This window comes from Lolium perenne, chromosome 7 (genome assembly GCF_019359855.2).
Source record: "Lolium perenne isolate Kyuss_39 chromosome 7, Kyuss_2.0, whole genome shotgun sequence".
Lineage (NCBI taxonomy): Eukaryota > Viridiplantae > Streptophyta > Magnoliopsida > Poales > Poaceae > Lolium > Lolium perenne.
Window position 1 is genome coordinate 307,237,275 of NC_067250.2, and position 27,827 is coordinate 307,265,101.

The following is a 27,827-nucleotide window of genomic DNA, read 5'->3' on the forward strand; positions in this document are numbered from 1 at the left end:
CATCCAACAACCCTGCATTTCTCAGAAAATCATAACACGGGAAAGACGAAGCATTAGGAGCCCCATTGTCTTCCTCGGGCGCGAAGCTTGGTGCGATGATATCCTCATTGTAGGATCGCCTAAGTTGGGTGGCGGTCCTAGATGGCCTTCCGGTGCTGGTTGTCCCTCTCTTGAACAACTCTCCAAAGTTGAAGTTCTTCATCCTTTTTCTGAAATTTTTCAACCATCATATAAAATTTGATTTGGTGACATATAATCAAGGGGAACTACTATAGGAACTTGCTAGAGTACTAATCATGCATCAAAACTAGTTTATTCAACTTAGAACAAGCATGCAAGTTCACCATACATGTTACCTACAGCAGCAAAATAATCAAGATATACTCAACCAAACGAAATTCTACTTGGATCATTGGAGGAGTCACATACCAAGGAGCAAATGTGCCAAATTTCAGCAAGAAATCTGGGCTGAGCAAGGAGATCGAAAAATCCTGAGCTCTTGAGCAAAAACGCGAGTGAGAGAAAGCTGGTTCGAGTTTTTTCGGGAGAGAGAAGATTCTGGGAGAAAGAGATGACAAAGTGGGGCAAGGAGGGGCCCACACCACAGGGTGGCGCGCCCCCCTCCTTGGCCGCGCCGGCTGGTGGGGTGGCCCCCTAGGGTGCCCCACTGGTCATCCTCTGGTGCTCCCAGGTGCCTCGTCGAAAAATAGGACCAACGGTATAATTTTTGTGAATTTTTGAAAACTTTGAAAAATGCACATTTATGGGTATTAAGTTTATTATTACTGGCCAGGAAAAATTTTGAAATCTCTAATTAACTAAAGAACTTTTCAAATCAAAAGTGCTACAGCAAGCAGAGCAAGTGGGGGAAGAAAGAGATGTTGTTTACCCCTCTATGCATATAAAAAGTATTTGTTAACAAGGTTGATCAAGTCTTGCCACCAAATAAATTTTACATAACATATGAAGAAATAAACCTCAAATCAATCATGTTACCTTGTATTGAATTGATATGGATCCAATCATAAGTGTTTGATATTCTTCTTTAGGCTCATATATAGGACAATCAATAGTTCCAATTTTGATAGTTCTCACATTAGAGATAGTATTAACTCCACATATTTTATCAATCCTCTTGGGGAAATAGACGGTATGCTCCTTATCATCAACATTGAAAGTAACCTTCCCTTTGTTGCAATCAATAATAGCCCCTGCGGTGTTAAGAAAAGGTCTCCCAAAAATAATAGACATATTATCATCTTCAGGCATTTCTAACACAACAAAATCAGTTAATATCAAGCAGTTAGTAGTAACTTGAACAGGAACATCCTCACATATACCAACAGGAATAGCAGTAGATTTATCAGCCATTTGCAAAGATATATCAGTAGGTATCAACTTATCTAAATAAAGTCTCTTATAGAGAGAAAAAGGCATAACAGTAACACCGGCTCCCAAGTCACATAAAGCAGTTTTAACATAATTATTCTTAATAGAACAAGGAATAGTAGGTATACCTGGGTCGCCCAACTTCTTTGGAACTTTTCCATTGAAAGAGTAATTAGCAAGCATGGTGGAAATTTCCTCATTGGGGATTTTCCTTTTGTTAGTGACAATATCTTTCATATACTTTGAATAAGGAGGCAATTTAATAGCATCAGTCAAAGGGATTTGCAAGAATAAAGGTTTCATCCAATCACAAAATTTATTATAGTGTTCTTCTTCCTTTGATTTTAATTTCTTAGCAGGAAAAGGCATTTGCTTTTGCACCCAAGGTTCTCTTTCATTACCATGTTTCTTAGCAATAAAATCTTCTTTAGTAAACTTTTTATTTTTAGCATACTTTTCAGGTTCATCTTCAACTTCTTCTTTATCAGAAGCGTCATTCTTATCATTATCATTATCATTATCATGTTCATTACCACTTTCAGTTTCAGCATCAGAAATAGAAATACTATTAGGATCATTAACAGGTTCAGAGGATTCTACAACATTTTTATGTTTCTTCTTCTTTTTCTTAGAAGGAGCACTAGGTTCAATTCGTTGAGAATCTTGTTCAATTCTTTTGGGATGCCCTTCAGGATATAGAGGATCCTGGGTAGAGACACTGCCTCTAGTTGTTACTTCATAAGCATGTTTCTCTTTGGAATTATTTTTTAACAAGTCATTTTGCACTTTAGTGAGTTGATCAATTTGAGTTTGAACCATTTGAAAATGTTTAACAAGCATCTTAACATCATTGGAGGTTCTCTCCACAATATCATGCAAATTGCTAATAGCTTGAGAATTTTCCATTAGATGATTCTCTACTCTCATATTAAAATTTTCTTGCTTAACAATATAATTATCAAACTCATCTAAGCATTGAGCAGGAGGTTTTGAATACGGAATATCTTCCCTAGTAAAGCGTTGAAGGGAGTTTACCTCGATCATGGATGAAGGGGGAATTATCTCACATATATCTTCTATGGGAGGTAGATTCTTCACATCTTCGGATTTAATACCCTTTTCCTTGAGAGACTTCTTAGCTTCCCTCATATCTTCATCATTTAGTTTAATTAAACCCCTCTTCTTCAATATTGGCGTTGGAGTTGGTTCAGGTGTAGTCCAATCATCATAATTCTGGCTTATTCTAGCCAATAATTCTTCAGCTTCATCTGGAGTTCTTTTCCTGAAAACACAATCAGCACAACTATCCAAATATGCTCTAGATTCAATGGTTAGTTCATTATAAAATATATCAAGTAGATCATTCTTTTCTAAATCATGTCCAGGTCGAGCTCTGATAAGAGAACAAAATCTTGTCCAAGCCTCAGGCAATTTCTCTTCATCTCCCTGGTCAAACCTATAAATTTTCTGTAAAGCAATATGTTGAGCACTAGCAGGAAAGTATTTTTGAAAGAAAACATCGCGCAAATCAGTTGGATTTTTAATAGAACCAGGAGGCAAATTATTATACCAAGTTTTAGCATCATCCTTTAATGAGAAAGGAAAAATTTTAGCGACAAAGTAAGTACGCATCTTGACATCATCAGAAAACAAACTACTCATAGAAGAAAGCTCAATCATGTGTTCTACAGCATTTTCTTTTTCAGTACCACAAAAGGGTGTTTTCTCTACAATAGCTATATGAGATAGATCAAGAGAAAAATCATAATCTTTATCCTTAATGCATATAGGAGATGTGGCAAATTCAGGATCAGGAGATAACTTATGTCTAACAGTATATTGTGCGAGAAACTTTTTAATTTTTCTTGCATAAGTAGTAGCATTGCATCTATTAATAAAATCATCATTAAGCTCCACATAATCCTCATCAGGATCATCACTAGAATAATCAAGTTCAGGTGAATTAACAGGTGTAGTAGCATTAGGAGTTTCAGCATTTTCTATTTGTCTAGACCTAGCAATTGTAGCATCTAGAAAGGATCCCAATGAACCACTATCATCAAGCACAACAGAAACATTATCAATATTATGAGAGTTTTCAGATTCAGCAGAAGTACCAGCAAGTGAAGCTTGCGGCGGTGAAACAAGTTGACTTATCACAGATGGTGAATTAAGTGTAGCAGAGGTACTCAGAGTTGTACCTTTTCTTGTAGTGGATGGTAATATGGCGACTTTAGGATCGCGAGTTTTACCCATGATGGAGAATTTGCAGCGAACAATATCAATCCAAGTGAACCTCCAAATAAAGCTATGCTCCCCGGCAACGGCGCCAGAAAACAGTCTTGATAACCCACAAGTATAGGGGATCGCAGCAGTCTTCGCGGGTAGTATTACCCAATTTATTGATTCGACACAAGGGGAGACAAAGAATACTTGGAAGGCTTAACAGCGGAGTTGTCAATTCAGCTGCACCTGGAAACAGACTTGCTCGCAAGAGTTTATCAGTAGTAACAGTTTTATAACAGTAGTAGTAGTAGAATAATAGCAGCAGAGTAACAAAGACAGCAGTAGTGATTATAGTAAACAGCAGGATTAAAATACTGTAGGCACGGGGACGGATAACGGGCGTTGCATGGATGAGAGAAACTCATGTAACAATCATAGCAGGGCATTTGCAGATAATAATAAAACGGTGTCGAAGTACAAAGCAATCAATAGGCATGTGTTCCAATTATAGTCGTACGTGCTCGCAATGAGAAACTTGCACAACATCTTTTGTCCTACCAGCCGGTGGCAGCCGGGCCTCAAGGGAATCTACTGGATATTAAGGTACTCCTTTTAATAGAGTACCGGAGCAAAGCATTAACACTCCGTGAACACATGTGATCCTCACGTCACTACCATCCCCTCCGGTTGTCCCGATTTCTGTCACTTCGGGGCCATTGGTTCCGGACAGCGACATGTGTATACAACTTGCAGGTAAGACCATAAACAATGAATATCATGATGAATTAATAACATGTTCAGATCTGAGATCATGGCACTCGGGCCCTAGTGACAAGCATTAAGCATAACAAGTTGCAACAATATCATCAAAGTACCAATTACGGACACTAGGCACTATGCCCTAACAATCTAATGCTATTACATGACCAATCTCATCCAATCCCTACCATTCCCTTCAGCCTACAGCGGGGGAATTACTCACACATGGATGGGGGAAACATTGCTGGTTGATGGAGAGGCGTCGGTGGTGATGGCGGCGATGATCTCCTCCAATTCCCCGTCCCGGCGGAGTGCCAGAACGGAGACTTCTGGCTCCTGCGACGGAGTTTCGCGATGTGGCGGCGTTCTGGAGGGGTTCTGGCGACTTCGACCTCTCCCCGTGCGTTTTTAGGTCGAGGGCGATAAATAGTCCGAAGGAGGGCGTCGGAGGCCAGCCGAGGGGGCCACACCATAGGGCCGCGCGGCCCCCCCCTAGGCCGCGCCGCCTCATGGTGTGGGGCCCTCGGGCCTCCACCTGAATTGTCCTTCTGGCTCCGTCAGTATTCTGGGAAAATAGGGCCTTCTGCATAAATTCCGAGGATTTTCCCGAAAGTTGGATTTCTGCACAAAAACGAGACACCAGAACAATTCTGCTGAAAACAGCGTTAGTCTGTGTTAGTTGTATCCAAAATACACAAATTAGAGGCAAAACAATAGCAAAAGTGTTCGGGAAAGTAGATACGTTTTGGACGTATCATGCAACTCAGCGACGCCCAAGTACAGTTGCGTCCAAAGCACAGGTACAGTCACATGGACGAGCAAATATAGATACAGAATTACAGTCGTGCACATGAGCAAGTACGTGTACAGAAGTACAATCGCGCACAGGAGAAAGTACAGTACAGTCGCACACACGAGAAAATACATCTACAGAAGTACAATAGCGCACACGAGTAAGTACAGAAGTACATGCGCTCACACGAGCAATTACAAGTACAAGAAGCGCATGTACAGTAGCGCAAACGAGCAAGTCGACTAAAGGGAAAAACTGCATCGAATACACTAAAAACAGAAGTATTTATCAGTTGAAGCACGAGTACAGTAGGTACACACCACGAGTACAACCATACTAGTATTGGAAGTATAGGAAAAAATTCTGAAACCTATCAACATGTGATCTAGTTTCGAAGCTCTTGATGCGAGGATCTCAAAAGTGAAAACGGATCGTAATTTGGACGTACGGTTATCAAGATATTTCATTTTGAAAAAATAAATCTAGAAAATAAAGGGAAAAGCTGACACAACCTAGCCCATCTCTATCTTCTTTCTCCTCCTTCATCCTCATCTTGCATTCGCTTGCGACACGTGACGAGCAGGGAGACCACTTCCCAGAGGATTTCTGACACCATAGCGTTTCACCTGTCGCATGCAGAGCGAGTTCTCCTCGCTTCGTGAAGGTCTGCCTTTTTTCTAAGAATTTCGGATCTAATACACATGCCCATATGCTAGCTCGTTCTTTTTTTGTCTTTAGCTCAATGGACCAAGCTAGACGAGAAGATCTAATACACATGTCCATATGCTAGCTCTCGTTCTTTTTTTGTTTGTCTTTATTAGAACATGGGCGCCGTTGTGGCTGATAGATTTCCTGATACCAGTATTGTACCTCTGAATGTTGAGTAATAAAGGGTTTCAGCAATCCAAAAAAGAAAGATTTGTTTGTTCCTGTTTGGTTGACAGAATCATGCAGCGAAGCAGGTACAACCAGAATTAAATGGAGGGTTGACCGTGGTTCGTGGACAGCCAGATCGGCGCAGCGGTAGGATAGGTGCGCCAGGTCACCGGCAGGAATGGTGGATGGGGGTGGCTCTTCTCCAAGCTCTATCTTGCTAGCTCGCGGAAGCGCAATTTTTCCCACAACTCTACATATGCACTTGTCGATGTTTTGTGAACATTGTCTTTAGACAAGACATAATGAACTAGATTGCAGTATGTACGTAGATACCATCATACCAGAGAGTGCGATTAGCAAGAAAAACATCCTAAAACATCCTATTGATTACTACTACTAGTCTTTCCAAACAATTATAGTTTTGTTGTTCCATGTGTATATGGCTCTATGCTTGAGAAACTGGTACGGTAGTACTCTAGCATATTGTAGTCATCAAGAAAGATTGTTTGGAGGGAGATCAGTTAGTTTATAGTGGATGAGGTTTCTTTCCTACCATAAATAAACCATAGAAATTTAGTAAAACTATATGACTTTTTTGCATCAATTTTTTTCATACCTTAGAGTCGCCCTAGCTCAAAAAAAAATCGTCCACCACCGGAACATCATATAAAGCTCACTTAATAATTTCATATTGTATATCTTTGGAAAGCGTACCAAGTCCAAGCTTATGGCAATCTCTTGTTAAGAGTCAACATCTTCATTATTTAAAAGGCATGTGGTTCTATCCTATTTAGGCACGCCAAGTGCATCAATACTATTTACATGCATAACTTGCAGAGGCACGAATTCCCCCGCTTAATATCGCATATAGCCTTCAACATGCAGCCCCCGTGACATAACACACCCTCATTGTTCACAGTGCGGCATGCATTCTCGCAATTGGTGGAATTGCATGGACCATGTGTCGGAACATATATCCTCCTACATGCTTCTGGTCTAGCATCTGCAAAATATCATAACAAATATTAGTAAACAATAACTCACCGTTATAGTTGTTGGATGAATTGTCAAAGCTCGCAGTACCTTAGAAACAAAGGAGTACCTGATGATGATAGCATGAGCAGGATGAGGGTTAGGAACATTAGGGTAGTCCTCATCTTAGCTAAATCTGTCGTTGATAGGAAATGGTGATCTTGACGGTATGACCTGTAGTTTGTGAAAGGGAACAAATAAAATGGCAACCCTTTTATAGAGGATGTGATATCAATGCACATCTATTACTCCTCTAGGATTTTTATAGAGTACTTTATTAATTAAATATCATCTAGGATCTTTTATATTAATTTAAGAAATCTATGAAAATATGAATGATTAATAATGTGGATCCAAGTTATAGCCGTGCGAGTAAAAAAGAAATGCTGAAATTATTGTACACCATTAATGTCAGTATAATTATGAAAAGAGAGAATTGAACTTTAATGCTCTCTCCCTCTAGAAATATTTATTGCAGATTTTTCTAGATATGTATATCTCTAGATACGTTTTAGTGTGCAGATACATATGAATCTAAACAAATATGTGATAAGTATTTTTTTAGACAGAGAAAGTAGTATAGGATATTATTAGGAAATTTAATAAAATATGTCACTGCATTAAAAGGATATCTCAGTAGTGCACTAGTGGACCACAGGGCATGTAGTCAGCGTGAAGACAAAACGAGCATATCTAAAGATTCAATGCCAAGATATTCATCAGTAACTAAAAAGGAGCAAAAGATATGTATGCATATCGTAGTATTATTTACTGTACCTTTCACGCAACCGTCTATGCAAAAAGGTGTGATTTTGTACAGATGAAAAGTATGGATCGGTTGATCCTAGAGATATCACTAGTGGAAAAGAGGCCTTTCACAACCTTTAGTCCCCGTTTTGAACCAAACCGGGACCAATGGGGGGTATTGGTCCCGGTTCATCATGAAAATCCTTTAGTCCCGGTTCGTTTGGACCCTTTAGTCCCGGTTGGTAATACAATCCGGGACTAAAGGGTGGTCTATGGGGCAAAAGTCTTTAGTCCCGGTTCGTATTACCAACCGGGACTAAAGGTCTACCCTTTAGTCCCGGTTCGTTGCCTCCCCATGCACCTCCACCCACCCCCCCCCCCCCCCCCCCCGTGGATCGCCTTTTTTAACACTGTTAAATAGAAAAGAAAATGATACAAATTTCAAAAAATAAAATGTTTTCGGATTCTTGTATGTTATGCAACCTACTATTAGGGAAAATTAACAAATTTGAATTTTCACTTTTTTTGCAAAAATGTTTTGAAAAATGGTAAAACCGCAATAACTTTTGCATACGACGTCGAAAAAAAACGTATAATATATCAAAAAAATCCTTGGAAAAAGTTACATCCGAATTCACCTGGGTTTACCTGGTTAGCCAATTTTTAGATTCTCAAAATTCCAAATGAAAATATGAAAGCAGGAAGATTTTAGTTTTTGTCAGAAATTCTGAATTTTATTTTTTAAATTTTTTTAAAATAATAATTACATCATGCATAAAGATTACTATTACTTAACCATAAAGTTAGCTAATTTTTTAGATTTTCAAATTTTCAAGTTTAGCAAAAAAATATTAAAAAATAATAAATTAAAAAAACAATTATAATACAAATTTAAAAAAATATAATTATAATACCATTACCACATCATGTTATTACGTTATTAGTTTTGTTTATTAAAATAATTATTTGGAATTCGAATAATAAATAAGTGTGACATCGACCAACATGTTAATAGGATTGATATGATACTAGTATCACAACATGCGCGCGAAGCACTTGGAAGCGGGATGGGAAAGGAACTTGGAAGTTAAGCGTGCTAGTGCTGGAGTAGTGGGAGGATGGGTGACCGAGCGGAAAGTTGGACCACGGGTAAGTAATTTGACTAGAGATTAAGCGTAGTTAGAGATTAAGTGGAGTTAGAAAGTAAACTAGTTAAATAACTGAAATACTAGAAATTCTAAAAAAAATAGGGAAAAAAAGAGGAGCGAAAATTAATTGGGAACCAAATAGAAAAAAAAAACGAAATAACCTTTAGTCCCGGTTCGTGTTACAAACCGGGACTAAAGGGTTTTTCCTCGACGCGCGCCAGCAGCCCACGTGGCGGGACCTTTAGTCCCGGTTTGTTTTACAACCGGGACTAAAGGGGGACCTTTAGTCCCGCCTAATTAGTCCCGGTTTCAAAACCGGGACTAAAGGCCCAAATGAACCGGGCATATAGCCCCGTTTTCCACTAGTGTATGGTATTAATACTGTATTAATACCACTCTTTATTGCTTCTCCATGAATACAAATATTTTACTTGATGGTTGTAACCCGAACATTATGCATCTTGCCAGTTGCCACTAGCACATAGTAAGTGCCCCCAAACACGTAGAGCTACAACATTTTAGTCCGTCTAGGTGTCTCGCTGGTTGCCTAAAATATGATGCCTTAAAAATGATTACAGCAAAATCTGACTTCACAACAAGCATTTCCAGCTAACTGTAATAATCAGACCGTGCTATTTTGAACCGTTAAAATAAGGTCTAACCTATTTGCTTGTTTGAAGACTTATATAATACACCCCATCTACTCTTTTTGACAAACAATTTTCTCTCTGGTAATCCCGTCAACTACCCCAATGCAACCTTGAATCCTACCCATCCTTAAAATACAAGATGTTGTAGGTTTGTCCGCAAGCCAAAAAAAAATTATTTAACACATTTTTATGTAAATTTGGCACCAAGACATCTTATATTTTGGAAAAACCCAAGTGTCGGTATGTCCTATATCTATTGTATTATTAGAGAGTGGATTTGGTGACCGCGTGTATACGTGAGCACGCATCCATTACCGTTGGATTCGCTTTAAGATTCTGCCATCTCAACCTGTGAACTGACGGAGACACACGGAGTAGGAATCTGCTTTTGTCTGTTGTTCCCTCTTTATAGACCACTGTAGCTGCCAAGCTAATTATTGGTGCTAGTTTTTTCTCATCGAAAGCATCGACTGCAGGCCGGCCGCTCCATGCAAGTCCAAATGCCAACCCCCACACACCACTTCGCTACAGCAGTACAGACTAGATTAATCACTGTCTTGTTTTTAAATAGCAATTGGCCATTGAGTAGTTGTATACTAATGAACGGAAAAGGAGTAATTTAATTGGAGATCGGCCACCAAGCGGAACAACATGCTGTCGGCGGCGACCATGGCACGCTCGCCGCGGGAGTTCACCTACAAGGAGGAGCGCCGCCACGCGGGCTTGGATGCGTTGCGCGCCATCGGGAACGACGCGTTCGGCGTCGTCTGCAACGGCACCAACGCCTAGGCGCGGGCCGAGTTCCTCTCCGAGCTCTCCATCATCGCGGGGCTCCGCCACCGCAACCCGCTCCGGTACGCGCCGCCGCTCATGGTCTGCATCATGTCGTCGAGGTTCACCACGAGCATCCCCTCCACCGGGCGCACCCCGTACCACCTCGAGATTGGTCCGTCTCGCTGCAGCACCTACAGGCCGCCGACGAGGTTCCTGTTGAGGATGGACAACACGGAGCTGTCCGTGAGTGGCTCCATCCCAAGGTGCGGCTGCGGGATCGCACGCCGGGTAGCGGTACGCGCGTGCCGCCGCGCTCCTCCGTGCACGATACCCTCTGCGGCTCTGCGCCAAGCTCCTCGCCGCCTTCAACCAGGGCGTCGAACAGGCTTCGGGCGATGCGCGCCACACGTCTGAGCGCCGTCGCCACCTGCCCGATGGCTGAGTAAGCGCCACCGTCCGGAGAATCACCGAAGCGTCATTAATTAGAGCGTATCTTTACGGTATCATATAAATGAACTACTCCCAAAAAGACTTCCATATAAATCAACTACTCCCCAAGATCCAAACAGAAATAGTAGAATCGGTATAAAAATTTTCGGGGAGAAAACTGCACAAATCAAAGTAGGGATTTAAGGACTTGGGATCGATTAGAAATAGTAGAGGCAAATCGGTATTATTTTTGCTGGGAGAAAACTGCACAAATCAAAGGAGGGATTTAAGAACCTGGGATCGATTAGAAAGTGAGAACGCCTCTGCTAGATGGATGCGCGAGGGAGCCAGCGGATCTGGCATCCCTGCCGACGAGCGGCACGAAGAACTGCTCCACCAGCATAGTTCTTGGCTATTACGGATCATGCCTGTGCGCGCTAAGCCGCTAACCCTGTAACGGAGATCTCCTGGCGCAGCCATGCCGCAGCTGGACGATGCCATCGCCGACGACGAGCGAGGGTGGAGGTCCGTCGCGTACTTGGTTGGATGGTCGGGGGAGGCAGGCCGCATATACTCGGGTGGGTGGCGTCGGCTTCCCGCGCCGCCCTGGCCGACAGCCTGTCGTGCCCCCGGCCAGCTCCCGTATGCCGCCCTTGACAGCAACGCCCCGCGCGCCCATCGGCTCGCCCGCGTCGCACGCTCCACGAGCTCCCCTGCGGCTGCTCTGCGGTGTTCTTCCTCTCCTTCGATGGGAGCTCGAGGGGCGGCCATGCGGCCATGTTAGTGGTGGCGGCTGCTGGATTAATGGCGGCGGGGGACGCGCTGGTCGACGCGAGTCTGCCGGCGGTGGGGGATATGGGTGGAGAAGCGGCTAGCTGAAGATCAGGGGGTGAGAGAGTATCTAGTGAAGGAGATAAGACAATACTTCAGATGTTCTGAGTTGGGCGCGTGCGTGCGTGAGGTTAGAGTAGGATTGGGTTATCATCTCACGGAGAAACATACACCGTTAGACACGTGGCAATCATTCACCGCGTGCTCACGTATACACCCGGCCACCAGGCTTCATCCCTGTATTATTATGTGCCCATTAACCCAAGTCGAGAGTGTATCCTTCCTTAACAATTGCATAAAGAAAATCATTATATCCGATGGCGGGAATCAGTATAGCAGACAGCTAGCTACTCCTTAGGCACGAAGTAAATTTTGACAAGGAAAATCTAGCTGCGAAAAAGATGGGCAGAGTGTGGTTGCTGATATAGTTCTTATACGAATCATACATGTGTTCTACACTTTCTTCTCGCAAAACAATGTTTCTTATTGTTTATGTTCCTCGTTCTTATTTTTTGCGAAAAGGACCTTGGCATTAAGAGAAATATCGAATAGTACAAAGCACCTCAATAAAAAAGAAAATTACAACCAAATCCTTGAGATGTCCTTCATCTTCAACCTCTAGACCGTGTCGATGGCGCGCCGTCGCTGCCGCTCCTCCCTGGGTCGGCCTGCCGTTGTTGGATGCGGACGGGAAGTCGCCGAATGGGTCAAGAAGACCACATCCGTCCCAGAGATGATGAAGAAGGAATAACCATCGATGAAGCTACATGACGATCCTAAGATCCCCCAGCAAGAAAAGTTCCTCGAGAACCACACCACTCCCACAAGCTTCTCGACATCGCCAACGAGATGGGGCTAAGGCCGGGGAGACTTCATTGGAGAAGACGTCGCCGCCGCCACCTGAGCGCCGCCCCCGCCAAACCTTCAACCTAAAACCAGAAAAACGGAGCCCTCCTGCCAACAGGAACCTGATCCACCCCTCCTCCATGGCCCGAAGGCCACATACTTGGGGCAGGCTAGTGGTGACAGTGGGAGGCGGCTGGGAACTACCGCGATTGCCTCCTAATATCTCTTTCCTGGACGGTTGACGAAATGTTACGTTAGCGGAAAAAACACCAGGCAAAAAAGTAAAAAAAAAAATGTTCCTGGTTCTTTTCTATTTTGTATTTTTTTGCTGGTTCTTTTTTATTTCTTAGAATGAAAAAATACAAAAAATAAGTCCAACATCCTCCTAAAAATGGTAATTATATTAGGAGCATATCTCTCGGTGAAGAGAGACAGAGAGGTAACACTTTTGTAGTAAACAACTCGCATTTTATGAACAATTTCACCGAAAGATCCAACTTAGTGCATCTTGTAGTGACTTCCATGATTGCTAAACAATCTAGCCAGCCCTCACATAACTCACAGTTCAACTAATTGCACCGAGAGAAAGGAGTTATAGGGTAATTTTCCTTCTAGTTCAATCCGGGCATTCTAGCATTTCATCAAATAAGAGCACACATCCCAGGTTTTTATTTTGAAAGTTATTGATATGCACCACATCAGATGGTAATTGTTAAAGGATACAAGTAGATGGTGTAGCCGTTCAAATTTGTATATATTGAAAACTCATCGGTGCTCTTGAGAACTAGTGAGCTCATTTTAAATAAAAAAATTAAAACTCTTACTTTCGATCTCCAAAAACTGTCAAAGAAAAGGTATGTTGCGTCAAGATTGTACGGCAAAAAATTGTTTAAAAATATGTTATATTTTTGGGAATTTGAAAAAGACAAATTTCTGACAAAAATATGCGTATGAAACCCCTATATGCTGTCAGAAATTTACTTTTTTTCCCAAAATTTTGCAAGGATATACGGAGCAGGTATACGTATTCCTGAAATAAATTTTACAAATTTTGAACCTTAAAAATACAAATTTATTTTTTCCAAAAAGAGGGCACTGCACCGAGTTCGCTTCCGCTTGTTGGCGCATTAACAAATTAATTTCTTCAAAATCTTGAATGCCCATTACTTATGTGATGACATAGGTGATAGTTTAATCCCATATGTGAAGAAGACTTCAACAAACTTATAGGAAATGTTCTTATTGGGAAGGTCTTCTAGCTACCTTCAGTTTTTGAAAATTTTAAGGAGGGAACATGGGATTTAGTTTTTGAAACTGTTCGTCGGAAACCACCGTTCAGATGGCAACTTCTACTTTTCAGGTTTATTTCTCCGTCACGTGTCAAAAATTTACTAGATCACGCCATATGACGGTCCTTAGTTTTTTTGTTTGAGCGGAGCCTTTATCTAGTCCTACCCTCCCTAAATTAAATTTGAAATAATGTGCTCCTTCTGTTCATAAAAAAATCAGAGATTTATCTAAATTTAAATTTATACATGTCTATATACTAAAGAGTATCAAAATAATTAAATTAAAATAAATTTGCGACTAACTTTTTATCGATGGAGGAAGTACACAATATTGACCAAAATTGCCAACTGCGATTGGCCAAGCCCACTAGACATGTCCACTGGACTCGCCCAGGCGCGCTCAGGCGGGGGCTCCTATTGCCCGCTTTAAGCGGGAGCGAGTCTCCCTCCCGCCTGAAGCACTAGCTTATGGGCCTCCCTGCTGTCAGCAGCCCAATAAAACATACTCCCTCTTTTTTTGTTATCTTTTTCTTCCTTTTTTCATTTGTAAAGCATTTTAAATCTCAAGTTTTAGAAAACCGAACATTTTTCAAAATTATTTTTTAAAAAAGTAAACATTTTTAAAACTGAACATTTTTTAGAATGAACAAATTTCAAAGTAAACATTTTTTAAATCTTAACTTTTTCAAAATCTAAATAATTTTTAATTTTTTTGAATCTGAACAAATTTAAAGTTGAGAAAAGTTCAAAATTTAAATCTGAGCATATTTAAATAAAAGACGTAATCTGAACAAATTTCGAATATGAACAAATTGCATAGTCTGAACAAATTTCGAAATTTAAACAAATTCTAAATCTGAACAAATTTTAAAAAAAGTTCGAAATTGGAAAAGTTCATAAATTGAAAAGGTTCGAAATAAACTGAATAGAAAACCGATTTTTTAACATGAGAACATAAAACCGTTGGAAAACCTGAAATCAAAAAGAAGGGAAAAAAAAAACCGAAAAAATAGAACCTGAAGGGGACGAGACGAAGCAGTCTCTCGTTAGATGACTGGTTTCCCTAAGCGGCGTCCCAGATAACCTCCGCAATGAGCGGAGAATATAGTTTGCCAACCAAATCCATGAGCCGGGGCGGAAGGGAGGCTGGGAGGGAGAGCCAAACCACGGCGGACCACGGGTTCGCCGGCTCGCCGCAGTTGGGGCGTTCCGCGACCGTGTCCGCGTCCGCCGTCCTGTTCTTCCGAGGCGGTACGCTCACTGGGTATTATTATCATTAGGATCTGTGCCCCTTTTATTATTATTATTATCATTACGATCTATGGTCTTGTTGTAATCCTGGAGGATATATGTCTGCAAATCACCACCGTCAGTAGATACTATAGAGGTTTCTATCAGAGCTCCAGTTGTAGAATTCTGGTCGCTAATTACTCTAGCTGCAAGGGAAATCAGTCCCAGATAGTCGCTTTGTAAATTTGAGCACTCCATATAGTTTACCTGGTATGCTCCCACTGAATAACCAAACTGAGACTTCCACCCTCCCTGTCAATGGGATGACTTTTTTGACTTTTTGCCCAGTGAAGCCTCTGCTCCATGGCCACATATCTACTGACGCTGAACCTGGTGTTGTCCACTAGACTCGGATACTTCTCCCTCTCAGCTAGGTTATGATAAAACAGGTACTGGTGTATGGACTATGGAGTATGCCATGCCTTTATCTTTACATGCACTACTGTGCCATTTCAAAAGGCATTGGAATTTTTGTTCTATGTTTTTGGTTTGAAGAAGGTATTGAAGATTCCATGTGTGTTGGTTTTGAACTTTTAGCTAGACAAGAAAACTGAGCGTAGTTTGCTGGCTTTTGAACAATTCTATTGAAAGTAACTTTGATTCATAACCTGGGCCGGTATGTTTCCATGTCACCTACCTTTAGTTAAATGGTGCCCCTGCAGGTCTTGTAATCCTTAGCATGCTCACTGCGCCTATAAGTGATATATGCCCACTTGCTGCGCTAACATCTTTTTTTTTTAATCCATGCATCTAGCTTGTGGCTTGCAAAACATGCCTATATGCATGAACAGGAATGTAATGTAAACTAATTTTTGCAGGCTTTGTGGACCTCACCTAAATGTCACATACAACTCTGACCTTGCCACTATCAGTCTAAACTGATTAATCAAGTTGAATTCCCTGTGGATGGTTATGTAAGTACACGATTCTCGGCTAAAATAACACAAACAGGATATAATTTCATAATCTTATCCATATAAAGCTAAAGGTAAACATGTAATCCATGCAAAGGCCTTGCGTGAGAGAAAAAGAACAAAATGGTAGCCAAGGACAACTTGCCAGAAAGTATCAGCATGGATTCAGATCGTGGATGCATAAGCTCCCCTCAAGCATACATGCACATACCCGGCAAGTCATCCTTGGCTACATTCCGCTCTCTATCTCTTCTCACATATGGCCATTGACAGCATAACTCGAAACTGTTACTGCCTTTTGGGTGACAACAAGCACTGAACTAAACTCCTGTAGGACGCACAGTGCTACAGGGAATGGGGATGATGTGTGTCCATATCCACGCCTGGCCATTGGCTCCTGCTTGCTATACTGGATGTTCAGCTATCTAAATGTGTATCTATATGTCTGCTTGGTCCTTCTGTCTATATATATATACCTCCAAAAGAATAACCTCAAGATATGGTCTGCCCCTTTTGTTATGGAACTTGTCAAAGGCGTCGGTGCCCGAGTCTTTTGGATGGAGGTGTTAGGTTTGATATGGGTAGATATTCTGTCCACTTCCATTCAAAACAATGTGGTTTTACTGAAATCATACATTGTGTGGTAGGTTTGCCAAGTAATTTCTCTATCTTAGCAGTTATCACTTCAGCATTATTTGGAATGCTCGGATCCAGGATAAAGTTAGGAAAACTCATAAGCAGTATTTTTAAGTCTAAGTTTTGAAAGAAGACAAAAGCTTCCACACGGTAACATCAAAAACATATTTGCTTAAATAATGGCAGAAGGTTAGAAATTTTTGAAAATCTAAGAGATGAAATTTTGATGATTTATAAATTGTTCAAGAATTTATGCAGTGTGAAGATATGTACATCTGCAACCCATTATGTTTTCCTGAAATCACATAAGAGAAACTAAAGACTAGCCACACAATAAGAACTACCATGCATTGGAAAGTCAAATAATCTTCCCAAACCATATTTTCCTTTGTGTAGCAAACCTGAAAGAGTAAGCAGATCATGAAGTTTCATTGATCAATAATATTACACTCTGATGCCTATGTTCCTCTCAGGCTGTCAGGAATTTACGACCCACAAGTTCATTCTTTGTCGCCAAGTGATTGGGTGAGAGGCAGTCAGAGACTAAGAGTTAATTTATTTATTTCGCCTTTTTTTTTGCTTTGGTTCAATCTCTTTCTAAGAGAACATTTCTTTCATCCCTGGAATAATCCTTCATGATATGGTGGGGATGTCATTCCAGATTGCCTGCCACATGCTTTTAAAAGCAGTACCCATCATTGGTGTCAATCAGATTGGGCCAAGTTGCACACGTGTTAATTTTTGTGAATACAAGTTTTATTTAGCTTAGATTGGAAAAGATATTGCATAAAGTATTAAAGTTTGATTCACATCATTACGTTCGTCAAAGAACGGCAGATACGATTCCTGCAGGCTGTCCTATTAGATGCAAAGGGGCCAAGAATAAAATTATGTGGCCCAACCACAAGAATGGAAATATAGCATGTTTGAGTAATGCCATACGTTTCTTCAACGGCATTATACGTTTTGGGTGGGGGAAAAGGTGCTGCAAGTGGTGCCCCTTGGACCTTCCAGAGGCAAATTCACTTTCCGACGATTTTTATTCGGTCAACCCTTTCCGTCTTATTCTTTCCACCTGTTGTTCCTCCATGTTTTTAGGGTGTGCAGGATTTTTTTCTCGTTTATTGTAGTCCCTGCAGAAAGCAACAAAGACGTTCCTTGAACTGCTAGAGATAATTTTAGATCAAGTAACCTGGTAAAGTTTGGCATTTGTTTTCATGAAAATGGTTTCCTTTGTTTTTCCTTTAACATAATCATATCACTGAGCTCAACTGAATTCTAAGCACAAGTCTCATCGTCCGTTACATAAAATAGTGGCTATTTTAATTATTACAAGGATATTTGATTTACATTCCACTCTGCTTTCGCAGTTTTGGACAAACAGAAGCTCTTTTTGAGCTGGAAGCTGAGTATGATCAAGTGTTGAGGTTGGCATCATTTCGTTGGAACAGCCAACAGCTGTTATTTTGCACCGATGCAGTACATCAGAGCTATATCAAAGAACCTAGTAACTGATGCATAGCTAACCATTCTGTACAAGCATGAATGAAAGCAATCTGTGACAGGAGTTACAGAACTACTAGACAGAGGGCACCTCGATTGGCTTCAGTCTTGCAGATAAACAGCTGTGCATACAGTCGCCACCCAGTACACAGAACACGACAGTTTCACTCCCTTCAGAGTTTCCTTATAGTGCCCTTCAGTGTTTAGTACCTTTGCAGCTTACCGCTTGTGCTATTCCTTTACTGGGAGGTGCTGCTTGGGTGTTAAATCTTAAGGCCACATGTCAGCAGAGCAGCTGGTCACCTCGGTGGACATCCGGTTATCCAGGCTCTCTAGGCTCGCCGTGCTTTGCACCGTCGAAGTCTGACCTCTGAAGCGTGCACTGTCCCCTGGGAAACCCAACCCTGTGGCTGTGAGCACGTCCAAAGCTTGGCACATCTTCCTGGAGTTCAGAAATGGTGCCAGCCCATGTTGTCCTAGGCCACAGGACACTGCGCTTCTCCCTACCATATCTTCTGCCATTTTTACCTGTGGAGCCAATTTCAGATATTTACGGAACTGATGATCGTTTAGAGGTGACATTTAAATCAGAGGGAAACTGCTGTTACCTTGATTCTTAAGGTCTCTACATCTGATTTGAGGATCCTATTGTCTGTGACCGCGGTGGTGAACTGCTGGTTGGCATCCGTAAGTTGCTTGAAGAGAGCCGCACTTTCCCTTTTAAGTTGTTCGACCTGCTCAGGATGGCAGATGTCAATGGTCATAACTCATAAGCTTGAAACAAACTTGTGTCATGGCATGTGCAATAGGAAGGCCTTGCTGAGCTCAGTGTACTAGGCACTAGATATTTGCCAAAACCATCAAGTTGATCTAAGCCTAAATGTCTAACTGCAGAAACATCTCTTGGATGCTTGGATCATTTGACTGCACTGTCGTAGACTCTTGTGTCGTACTGCCATAGCAGGGAACAAGACCTACAAAGAGGCGATTTTCGTTTGACAAAACTTTGCTTCAAGGAGTATACCTGCAACTCGAGGTCGGTTAGTTGTGCGTGCTTCCTTCTCCTCGATCGCCGAGCTGACTCCCTGTTGGACACCATCCTGAAATTTACAAGCGAAATCCATTCAGTCAACATAAAGAAGAAACAGTAAGCTCTTTGTTCAGAGTTCAACAGAATTTACAGAACAAGACAGATGCTGGCTTGATCTGGGTGGCTATACCTTCTTATTCGCCTAGTATCTGATGATTTGCCTCTTCTCTTGCATCGGCCTCCCTCTGTGTTGAGCATTGACTCGCTATCAGAGTCTGACTCGCTTTCGAGAGCCTGGTTCCCTGAGATTGTTCCCCTCGGGCTAGCTGCGACCAAAACAATGCAGCAGGTGAGACAAACGACCCCTGGTGCGTCTGATTTTGGTATGGTCAATCTCTTTCTCAACTATAAATCAGTGTAGCTCTATGTTTGTGTGTTAATCTTGGGCCTGTTTCGAAGGTATGAATTTTTTAAAGATGATTTTAGAAAAACAACCAATAGAGATAAGTAGTTGATGATGTGTATTTGTTGCTAAATATTTTTTAATAAAATCCATTGTTGCTAAACATGTCCAATTGCTCAGTTGCTCAGGGTTAACGAGTCAATGAATGCAAGAATTGGCTCACATAAACCACCACCAATATTCAACATGGAGATAACAAGATCGGACTCTGTTACAGGTTGAAGGTGTATATGTTGCGACATACCGGAGACAGCTGCCGTCGTCGAGATCGCCTGGTGGTGTGGGCCGTCGGACCACCAGGAGTGGCCAGCGTTGCTCCCTTCCAGCCCCAGGGCGTTCTGCTGGAGCACAGGAGGAAGCTCAGTTAAGCGCACAGGCACAGGCACAAGGCAACACAGCAGACGCTGAGCCAAGAAGGGAAGCTTGCACTGTGGCAGTGAAAGCTCACCGAGTCGCCGAAGCAGAGGCCCGGCAGGCCGCCGCCGGGGGAGAACACGGCGCCTTGCCCAGGGTAGACCGGACTGTCCCGCTCGGCATCGACGTGGGCGCCGGCGAGGTGCTCCCGTATGAAGGCCTCCAGCTCCAGCTCAGACGCGCACTTCTTCATCTTCTCCGGCTGTTAGTTAGTGTGTCTTGTTGCTGTTTGTCTTTCTCAGCAAGGCCTCCTCCGGTGAGGGGGGCGCCTTCATCGCCGGCGACGGGTTTTATACTACTACTACATACATGGGGCAAGAGCTGTGGGGACGTGGAAAGCTGGGTCGGGCGATAACTGCTTGGGTGGATGGACAGTGACACCGGCTGACTCGGATCCTCGTAAGGTAGAGCGTACAATGCTGTCCGTTCGTGGCCACGTCCGTCGCAGAATACTTAATTGCAAAAATTCGGATTTACATTTGGATATCTGATAAAAGGAGTACTAAACTATGTTATCTGATGGCCGTTCTCTCTCGCTCTGTCTTAGATTTCTTCTGGTGTTGCTCTCGTCGATCCTAGGAAAATCTTTTTTGGTTTCATAGGTTTTTGGGTATGTTGCTTTTGATTGCAATCTTGCCGTGCGATGGCCGCATGAGGTTAGCCTTTTTCCATATCTTACTTGGCACGGGAGCCTAAAATATATTTAGATTTTGGTGTTTCTTGGGCGACCATGAAATGGTTATTTCTAAGTGAAAGCTAAGGACAATCCGATATTTTCTTCGAAAAGGAAGAGCAATCCGATATGAACATGAAATTTGATAAGTACAAAACCGAGAGGACTTATTTCAGTCGGAATTGACGAAAAAAGTCGAGAGAAAAAACACTGCTAGCTCTATCAATGAAAACTTATCTCTCGAGTGCTCTTTAAAAAAATAAAATCTATTCGTAAAACTTGGTACTCCTATGTTTGTAAATACATGACGTATAAATTTTGTGAAAAGTCAAAGCAAGGTCAGGCTGACTGGGATCCTTGTAAGGCAAGCGTACATAGTTGTGCGTGTAGCCGCGTCTGTTGTAGGCTAATTATTTCCGTAAATTGGTTTACCTTTGGATATGTTACTAAATTATCATGTTATCCAATGGCCATTTTGTCATTGCGTCTTAGGTTTTATCTGGTGTTGTTCTCGTGGATCGTATGAATATCTTGGTTGGTTCAATCGGCTTTGTGTGTTTTGTCATCTTGAAAAAATATCTAATATTGTATGTATTAGTAGAAAAGATTTATCCTTGTGAGTTGTCCTAATGTACTTTAGGAGTTCATGTTTTAGAGGAAACACCCCAAGTCATTTCAGCAAAGAATTGTGTCGAGAGAACAATTACAAAGATGAGCTTTCCAACGCTGTCCTGGTGTACTTTTATAGGAGTTAAATATTTACTCTCCCAGAGTGCTGGCAACTCTAGTAGTTCCATGGGCTCTTCTTAACTTAGGAATGAAGGCCGCTATTAGTGGCGGATCAAAGATGACAGAACTAGGTTACCATACCACAGTTTACATGAACCACATAACTTCAATATATATGATCAAGTTTGTGACAATAACAATACGGATAATATTTTTTAATCTAAATATCACCCAATCTAACAAATAGTCCCAAAGTATGTTTTAACTTACTGGAAAACTAGTATAATCTATACTGTATAAGCTATTTTGAACTTTTGGAGGGCGTACCTGACATAGGTATGCCTAAGTGGCATGTCGCATGAATACCCTGGTCCATAATTGATGAAGAAAGCCCATGGACTCGAAGATTTGGAGGCCCAGAAGATTGAAGATGTTTGGATTATAAAAGTAGAGTTATTATAGAAACTTGTATCAAAATAGGGAAAGACCCAGTGCGGCCTGATAGTTTGTACTTGTACGACACGGAATACCATCGGCTTCGCCTCCTATATAAAGGGGAAGCTGAGGTCAAAATAAGAATCGAGTCATTGCAAACCCTAGCCACCTTGTTTTGTTGAGTTGGACGTCTTTGTTCGTCTGACAACCTTCAAGATCTACTTTCACTCTACTTTCTACGAAACCCTAAGTCTACAATCTGTAGATATTGACGAGTTGATACTTCGTTAGTACCCCCTCGCGCAGCCACCATCCTTGATGGAAACGTTTCTAGGAATGTCGGGTTTGACAAACCTTGTCAGATATTATGTCAAGGCATCTCACCATTTAACATTTCAAACCGAAACTGACATGAAAAACTACAATCACCTCATCGATTTCATAGAATGCAACCGAAACCACCCTTGGAGACGAGACAAAGACAACATCGTTTGAACATGGGTCAGGCTTGTTCGTGCTCTCAATTGATTCCACCCCTCGAGCAGTGTGTGCAACGATATCAAGCCAACGGTCATGCACACTAACCAAATAAGAAGGCCCATCATCATCCTCAACTAGGTCTAAAAAAAAGGCGCTACTTCTAGCAGAACATCATTGGCTAAGGGAATAATCCCACCATAAGAAAAACCCTAGTAGACGATTACTCGAAAGTCCACCACCACCGCCCGTACATGCCAAAGTATCAAACATAAATAAAGTACTGACGTAAGACTGACACCAACGCCGGATAAAACACCGATGGTTCGCCGAGGAGGCCTAATCCCAACCCTCCACGTGCCCCTATGGCGGAGGTCATGCGAGAGGAGAAAACGTATGATTACGATCTGGTCGAACAATGCGGCCACTAAATAACTTTCGCCATAACTATATCTGCAGAACAATCCGTATGATAAATTTGATTTTTTTTTCTAAGGCGCGAAGGTTTAAGAATGGACTACTCCTAAGACACCGCTAAGGACCGCCGAATGCAAGTGTGAGATTCTCAGATAAGTTTAGTGGCGGGGAAATGCCTTTCTTTTTTTACTTTTGTAAGTCGACTAATCTATAATTATTATCTGATGAGTTTAGCACGATGAACGCATGAACGAATATATGTTTAGTTGGTGGTGGCAGGGTCTTGGGGTGAGAATGCAGCCACATTATTACGACCCTCCACCACAATACACAGACGTTAGCACATGCATGTGGCTCCACCATCACGCTCGCTAGAATGCTAGATCGATGGGCACTACTCGGTAGCAAAGGTAAAGCGTGTCGGATCAGACAAGAAAACAAGATTATCGCTCACAAGTCACAACTCAGATGCACGATGGGCGTGGCGACGGGGACTCGACACTCGAGGGAGTGATCGAGTGGCCACGAGCGGCCCCGGCGGAGTCAGCACGAGATCTTTTCCCGGCCTGTCCACGGTGCCGTCGTCGGAAAGTGGGCCCCCGCGCGAGGGATCTGGCGGGTGGTGAGTGGGCCGTGACGCGGCGCCGGTTGACCTGGCTACCGCCTGCCTTTTTATCCTTTGGCGGGCGTGTGTCGCTCGCGAGGGGCGCGTGCTGACCGGGCAGCGGCGGTAGGTGTCGGCTCCGCCCGCGTGCGTGGAGCCGCGTCGGACGGGACAGCGCCCGCCAAGCGTGGCTTGTGATTCTCCGAGTAGAAAACGAAATACGGATGGTAATATCATATCTCTCGGTCTCTTCGAGCTGTTCCTAAACACAAGGAATTGTGATTTGAGGGGAAAAAAGAATGGTCGACAAACAGATTTAGCTTTAAAAAAAAAGGGTTTGCTGATCTACTAATGATCATCTATAGCGCTCCATGATGAGTACTAGCAATAAATGGACCGGAGTGTAAGGCCGAAGGGCCCAAATTGTTTGGATCAATCACTAGTAGGAAAATCATTATATGTAGGAATGTATTCTGTGGCGTATTTAAAAAGACATGTTTGACAAAAATATTTCTGTGGCGCATAAAAAAAATATTCTCCACAGAATTGTTGGAATTCTGTGGCGCATGCAAACTTTCTGTTGCGCATATTGCTCTATGCAGCACATTTCTGTGGCGAATATTTCTTTTTTTTAAAAAATTCTAGATTGTTTAAAATTTTAGATTTTCTTAGAATTTTTAGAATCTTTTTCAATTTTTGAACTTCTAGGATTTTTTTATTTTTCTAAATTAGTTGTTTCGATTTTTTTAAAAAAATATAGTTTTAACATTTTATACTTCCATTTTTTTATTTTATAGTTTTTATGAAATGGTCTTTTTATTTTTAAATTTTGGACTTTTTTGAAGTTTTAGAATTTTTTACATTCTTTTCCATTTTTTGAACTTTAAGGATTGTTTTGTTTTTTTTGGGAAAAATTAGTTTCTTTGAAATTTTCTAAAAATTTCTAAATTTTTTATTTTTTTTGAAATTTGTATCGCTGGATCAACAATGGAAGCAGGAATCCTGGAAGTCTTGCAAGTATACCATCTTAACGAGGTCAAAAATGGAAGCAGAACTCACAGCACTAGACACTGCCAATGTTGAAGCAGAGTGGCTTCGTGAGCTCTTGATGAACTTACCTGTGGTAAGACTTATGCACTTCTAACGATCATATGAAACATTAGCCTATCGATATGTAGAAATATATATATATATATATATATATATATATTCATATTTCCATTTGTGGATAGTATAAAATTATGTAATATAGCTTCGACCACTTATGGAAATACCGTTGTTATACTAAATCATGCAAATTTAAATTTTCGACATTTTGACTTGCATCCATTTCACTTTTATTGATACGATGTAACTATTTGTGTGTGCGCAAAATTACGTTATGAATATAAATAAGAATATTTACTTAAATGGTTGTTCATGTGTATGTACTTTAGTTAAATCTAATGTAGAGTGTTAATTCATATCTAAATAGTGCAAGCATAACCAAAATAACAATCATACATGTATGCATTGGCAATTCTAGGATGAAAATGGGCTCAAACGCTAAGTCACAGATATAAACTGGCATCATAATAACAAGTATAATCCTTTAGCTCATATTTATAAATAAACATGATATCTAAGAAAGTGAAAAATATTTGGAACGCCCATGTATCTGTCAAACGGTCATCTATGATGTGAGTAGTATCTACATTTCAAATTTTGTACCCAAATGCTTGGCTAAAAAGAGACCATTTAAGTTAGTTTTGGTCGAAGTATCTTGCATTAATGTGTGCTCTCATCGGTAGGGTGCGCTTAGTAGAATTGAGAGAAAAGGTTATGCCAGGATCGTCTTTTCATTGGGCTTTTCTCATTTGCATACTTCTCCAAAGATTAAATTTAACACTGCGTGAGCTCCATCATTAGGGAATTTCTAGACCTTCAGTTGGACAACGAATGCTACAAAACAGTCAGCAAACATGCTAACTTTTTAGCACTAAACTACTGTGGACTTTTACCACTGCTTAACTGGGCCACGACAACAACACTGCCTTGCCCAGGACAGGGCTGTCGCCTACCGTTCATGCAGCTTCTTCCTGTTCTTCCTGGCGGAAGAGAACTCCAGCTCTGGTCCAATCTATGGCTGAGAAATATATACATGATGATTTGGATGTGAAAAATGGAGGGTAGGCTAGAGCCCGTTGAGGCCTAGCTGGTAGTATCGCCCCTGCATGTATGGTGTCCTTCTGTTTAGAGGCGAAGAAACGTGTTGTTGTTAGAGATTAGCCCCCCCCCCCCCCCCCCCCCTTCATTTGTTTTTAAAACATCTTTACCTTTTTTTGTCCTTCGACATTGTGAAGTATACATGACAATGATTTGGAGGTTTACTGTCAAAAAAATGTTTAATTGACTTGATTGCAGTTTATTTGAAATCAATATCTTTTTTCTGATTTTGACCATGTTGTGTGTAGATGGATAAGAAAATTTTATACAAAGTGTATAAGAATGATTATGTATTTTGCAAATTCTTTCTATGATTAAACTCTCCTCAAATTATCACACATTATTTAATTTATATGAGCCACATTTCGACTTTGGCCACCCAACTCCATTCTTCCATCTCATGTACCATTTCTTTGGTGACAGCAAAAACACTTTGATGGGCGATGCTGGAGCTTCACCACCGTAACTTGAAAGGTAGGTTGGCATTGGCAATCTACTCTCAGTCATCATAGACTAGAGGTGGCCGCTTTGCCCGCCCCCATGGTGAGTCCTTCGTAACTGCAAGCACACCATAGTTTTTTTTTTTTTGCAAGCACACCATAGTATGACACACCAGAAGGGGATTGGCATTTTTAAAAGCCAATGCACGTTGGTAATCGTCGCGCTCGCACTAGCACAAAAAAAGCCGTCGGGGATAACTACACCGCGGAAAGTGCAGACTTGGCTCTATAATTTCCGAGCATAACAATTTCGTAGTATTTGAAAAAAAATCTTTGGCCCTAAAATCCCGTACAAAGGGAGTACTACAAAATAGTGAAAAACACTAGAAAAAAGTTACACCACTAATTTCCGGTGCTGGATGACATCGCCCAGTTGCAAGGCATATATGTACAATTTCATCTCTTGGCTTGGAGTTGTGTTTTATATATCAGATTTGCGGTTTTCGACAAAAGGAATTGAGGTTTGTCGGCACGTCTAAAATTTCCTAGGTCACAGGTCTATTTAATAATAAAGTGAATGCTCTTCCGAAGATTTAGTATTCCCGATCCAGAAATATAACTACTTTTTTAGGGCATGAAATACAACTACCGGGAGCATAGGCACGATGACCCAATCTATACTAGCATTGCGCCCATATGTGGTAGACCCCTGGGCAAAATAATTGTGGACCTTTCATTTAAGACATGGCCCAACTCAGCTTTCAAGGCCCAACTCCCTTTTCAATTAGGTTGTACTTCTTCCCCGTTCAATCTTGACATAGAGAAGCTTCGACAAAAGACCATGGAGACCCATCACCAGTGAGGGATACATATGACCATGGAGACCCTGGCACCCTGCTGCCGCGTTTGTCACACTAGGAAAAAAGCTTTCCATGGCGGCTGTTTCTAGATACCATGGTACGGTATTGCTTCTCTGCCACCGCAAAAAAAAGCAATGCGAGGTACCGTTAGAGGCTCATGAGAGTAAACCACATGGTCGTTTATCTAGTTTATCTAAGACATTTTATTGATTAACTCATTATAGATCGAAACAAACAGCCAGAGTTAGCTATTCGTTGGAGTTCTTTTGTGCTCTTTTGATCAAGTTCTCGGTGATTCCGAACAATAAAAGTCAGTGACCGCGCAGGACAAAAGAGCACAAAATACCACACCGCCAACTAAAGGACACAACCGGGGCCAGGGGTGCCCGCTCCCCCGAGGAGAGGACCATGCGCCGCCGAGAGGCCTTCGCCGCCCGCCTCAACGGCCGTCGGGTGCGCTAGGCTCACGCCTTGCACATGAGCTCGGATAGCGTCGGGTCATCAGGGCACGCTAGGGGCCAGTACGCCGCGCGATTGCAAGTAAACCAAACAATAGTAGGTACGGCTGTAATTTTTTTAGGTTAATTCGACTCTAACCATCTTTTGTAAAGATGGTCTTTTTAGCTAAGTAATAGTAATAATTTTTTTTTTGGCTTATCAGAGTCATAGCCCGGCGGTCCTGGAAACCTCCCAAGCGGATGCGCAACCTGACCGTCCGCGTGGATGCATTCGCAGTCCAAATTTGAGCCAGAAAATATTTTCGCACGAACAGTTCGATCACTGTACGTCAGGCCTCTATGTTTGGAATGGACCCAAATTTTAACCTCGCGGATGTAAGATACCTTCCTCTAATACATATTCATACATAATTCCTTGTAATGCCTAAATATTTTCATTTATTAATTTAATTACTATAACAAGTGTTTTGTTCCAGGATTAAGTTATTAC

The 27,827-nt window shown here is 41.7% G+C and overlaps 1 protein-coding gene and 2 long non-coding RNA genes across 4 annotated transcripts; 1 reads left to right on the top strand and 2 right to left on the bottom strand.

The window, feature by feature from the left end:
* Positions 1 to 6,712: 6,712 nt before the first annotated feature.
* LOC127314231 (uncharacterized) lies at positions 6,713 to 7,599 on the bottom strand. The gene is made up of 2 exons (XR_007859500.1): positions 7,146 to 7,599; positions 6,713 to 7,046 (listed from the first exon to the last, which is right to left on the bottom strand). It is a non-coding gene; the product is annotated as an uncharacterized lncRNA (long non-coding RNA).
* A 10,331-nt stretch (positions 7,600 to 17,930) lies between these two features.
* On the bottom strand, positions 17,931 to 20,364 carry LOC127311859 (bZIP transcription factor RISBZ5). 2 transcript variants are annotated; one of them, XM_051342339.2, is made up of 6 exons: positions 20,074 to 20,364; positions 19,870 to 19,963; positions 19,353 to 19,488; positions 19,157 to 19,232; positions 18,741 to 18,866; positions 17,931 to 18,660 (listed from the first exon to the last, which is right to left on the bottom strand). In XM_051342339.2, exons 1-6 carry the CDS (start codon positions 20,230 to 20,232, stop codon positions 18,403 to 18,405), a joined length of 849 nt encoding a protein of 282 aa, XP_051198299.1. In that variant the 5' UTR covers positions 20,233 to 20,364; the 3' UTR covers positions 17,931 to 18,402. The 2 variants fall into 2 exon arrangements, with proteins under 2 accessions (XP_051198299.1, XP_051198298.1); XM_051342338.2 differs by having other exon boundaries at positions 19,870 to 19,966.
* Positions 19,393 to 20,573, top strand: LOC127311860 (uncharacterized). Its single transcript, XR_011749737.1, has 2 exons — positions 19,393 to 19,511; positions 19,843 to 20,573. It is a non-coding gene; the product is annotated as an uncharacterized lncRNA (long non-coding RNA).
* Positions 20,574 to 27,827: the final 7,254 nt, after the last annotated feature.

Excerpts from the sequence above, each read along its gene's own strand:
- LOC127311859 (XM_051342338.2), bottom strand. The coding sequence starts at position 20,232 with ATGAAGAAGTGCGCGTCTGAGCTGGAGCTGGAGGCCTTCATACGGGAG. Across the intron at positions 19,967-20,073 it reads GCCTCTGCTTCGGCGACTCG|CAGAACGCCCTGGGGCTGGA; the intron begins GTGAGCTTTCAC and ends CCTGTGCTCCAG. Across the intron at positions 19,233-19,352 it reads GATACTAGGCGAATAAGAAG|GATGGTGTCCAACAGGGAGT; the intron begins GTATAGCCACCC and ends TGTAAATTTCAG.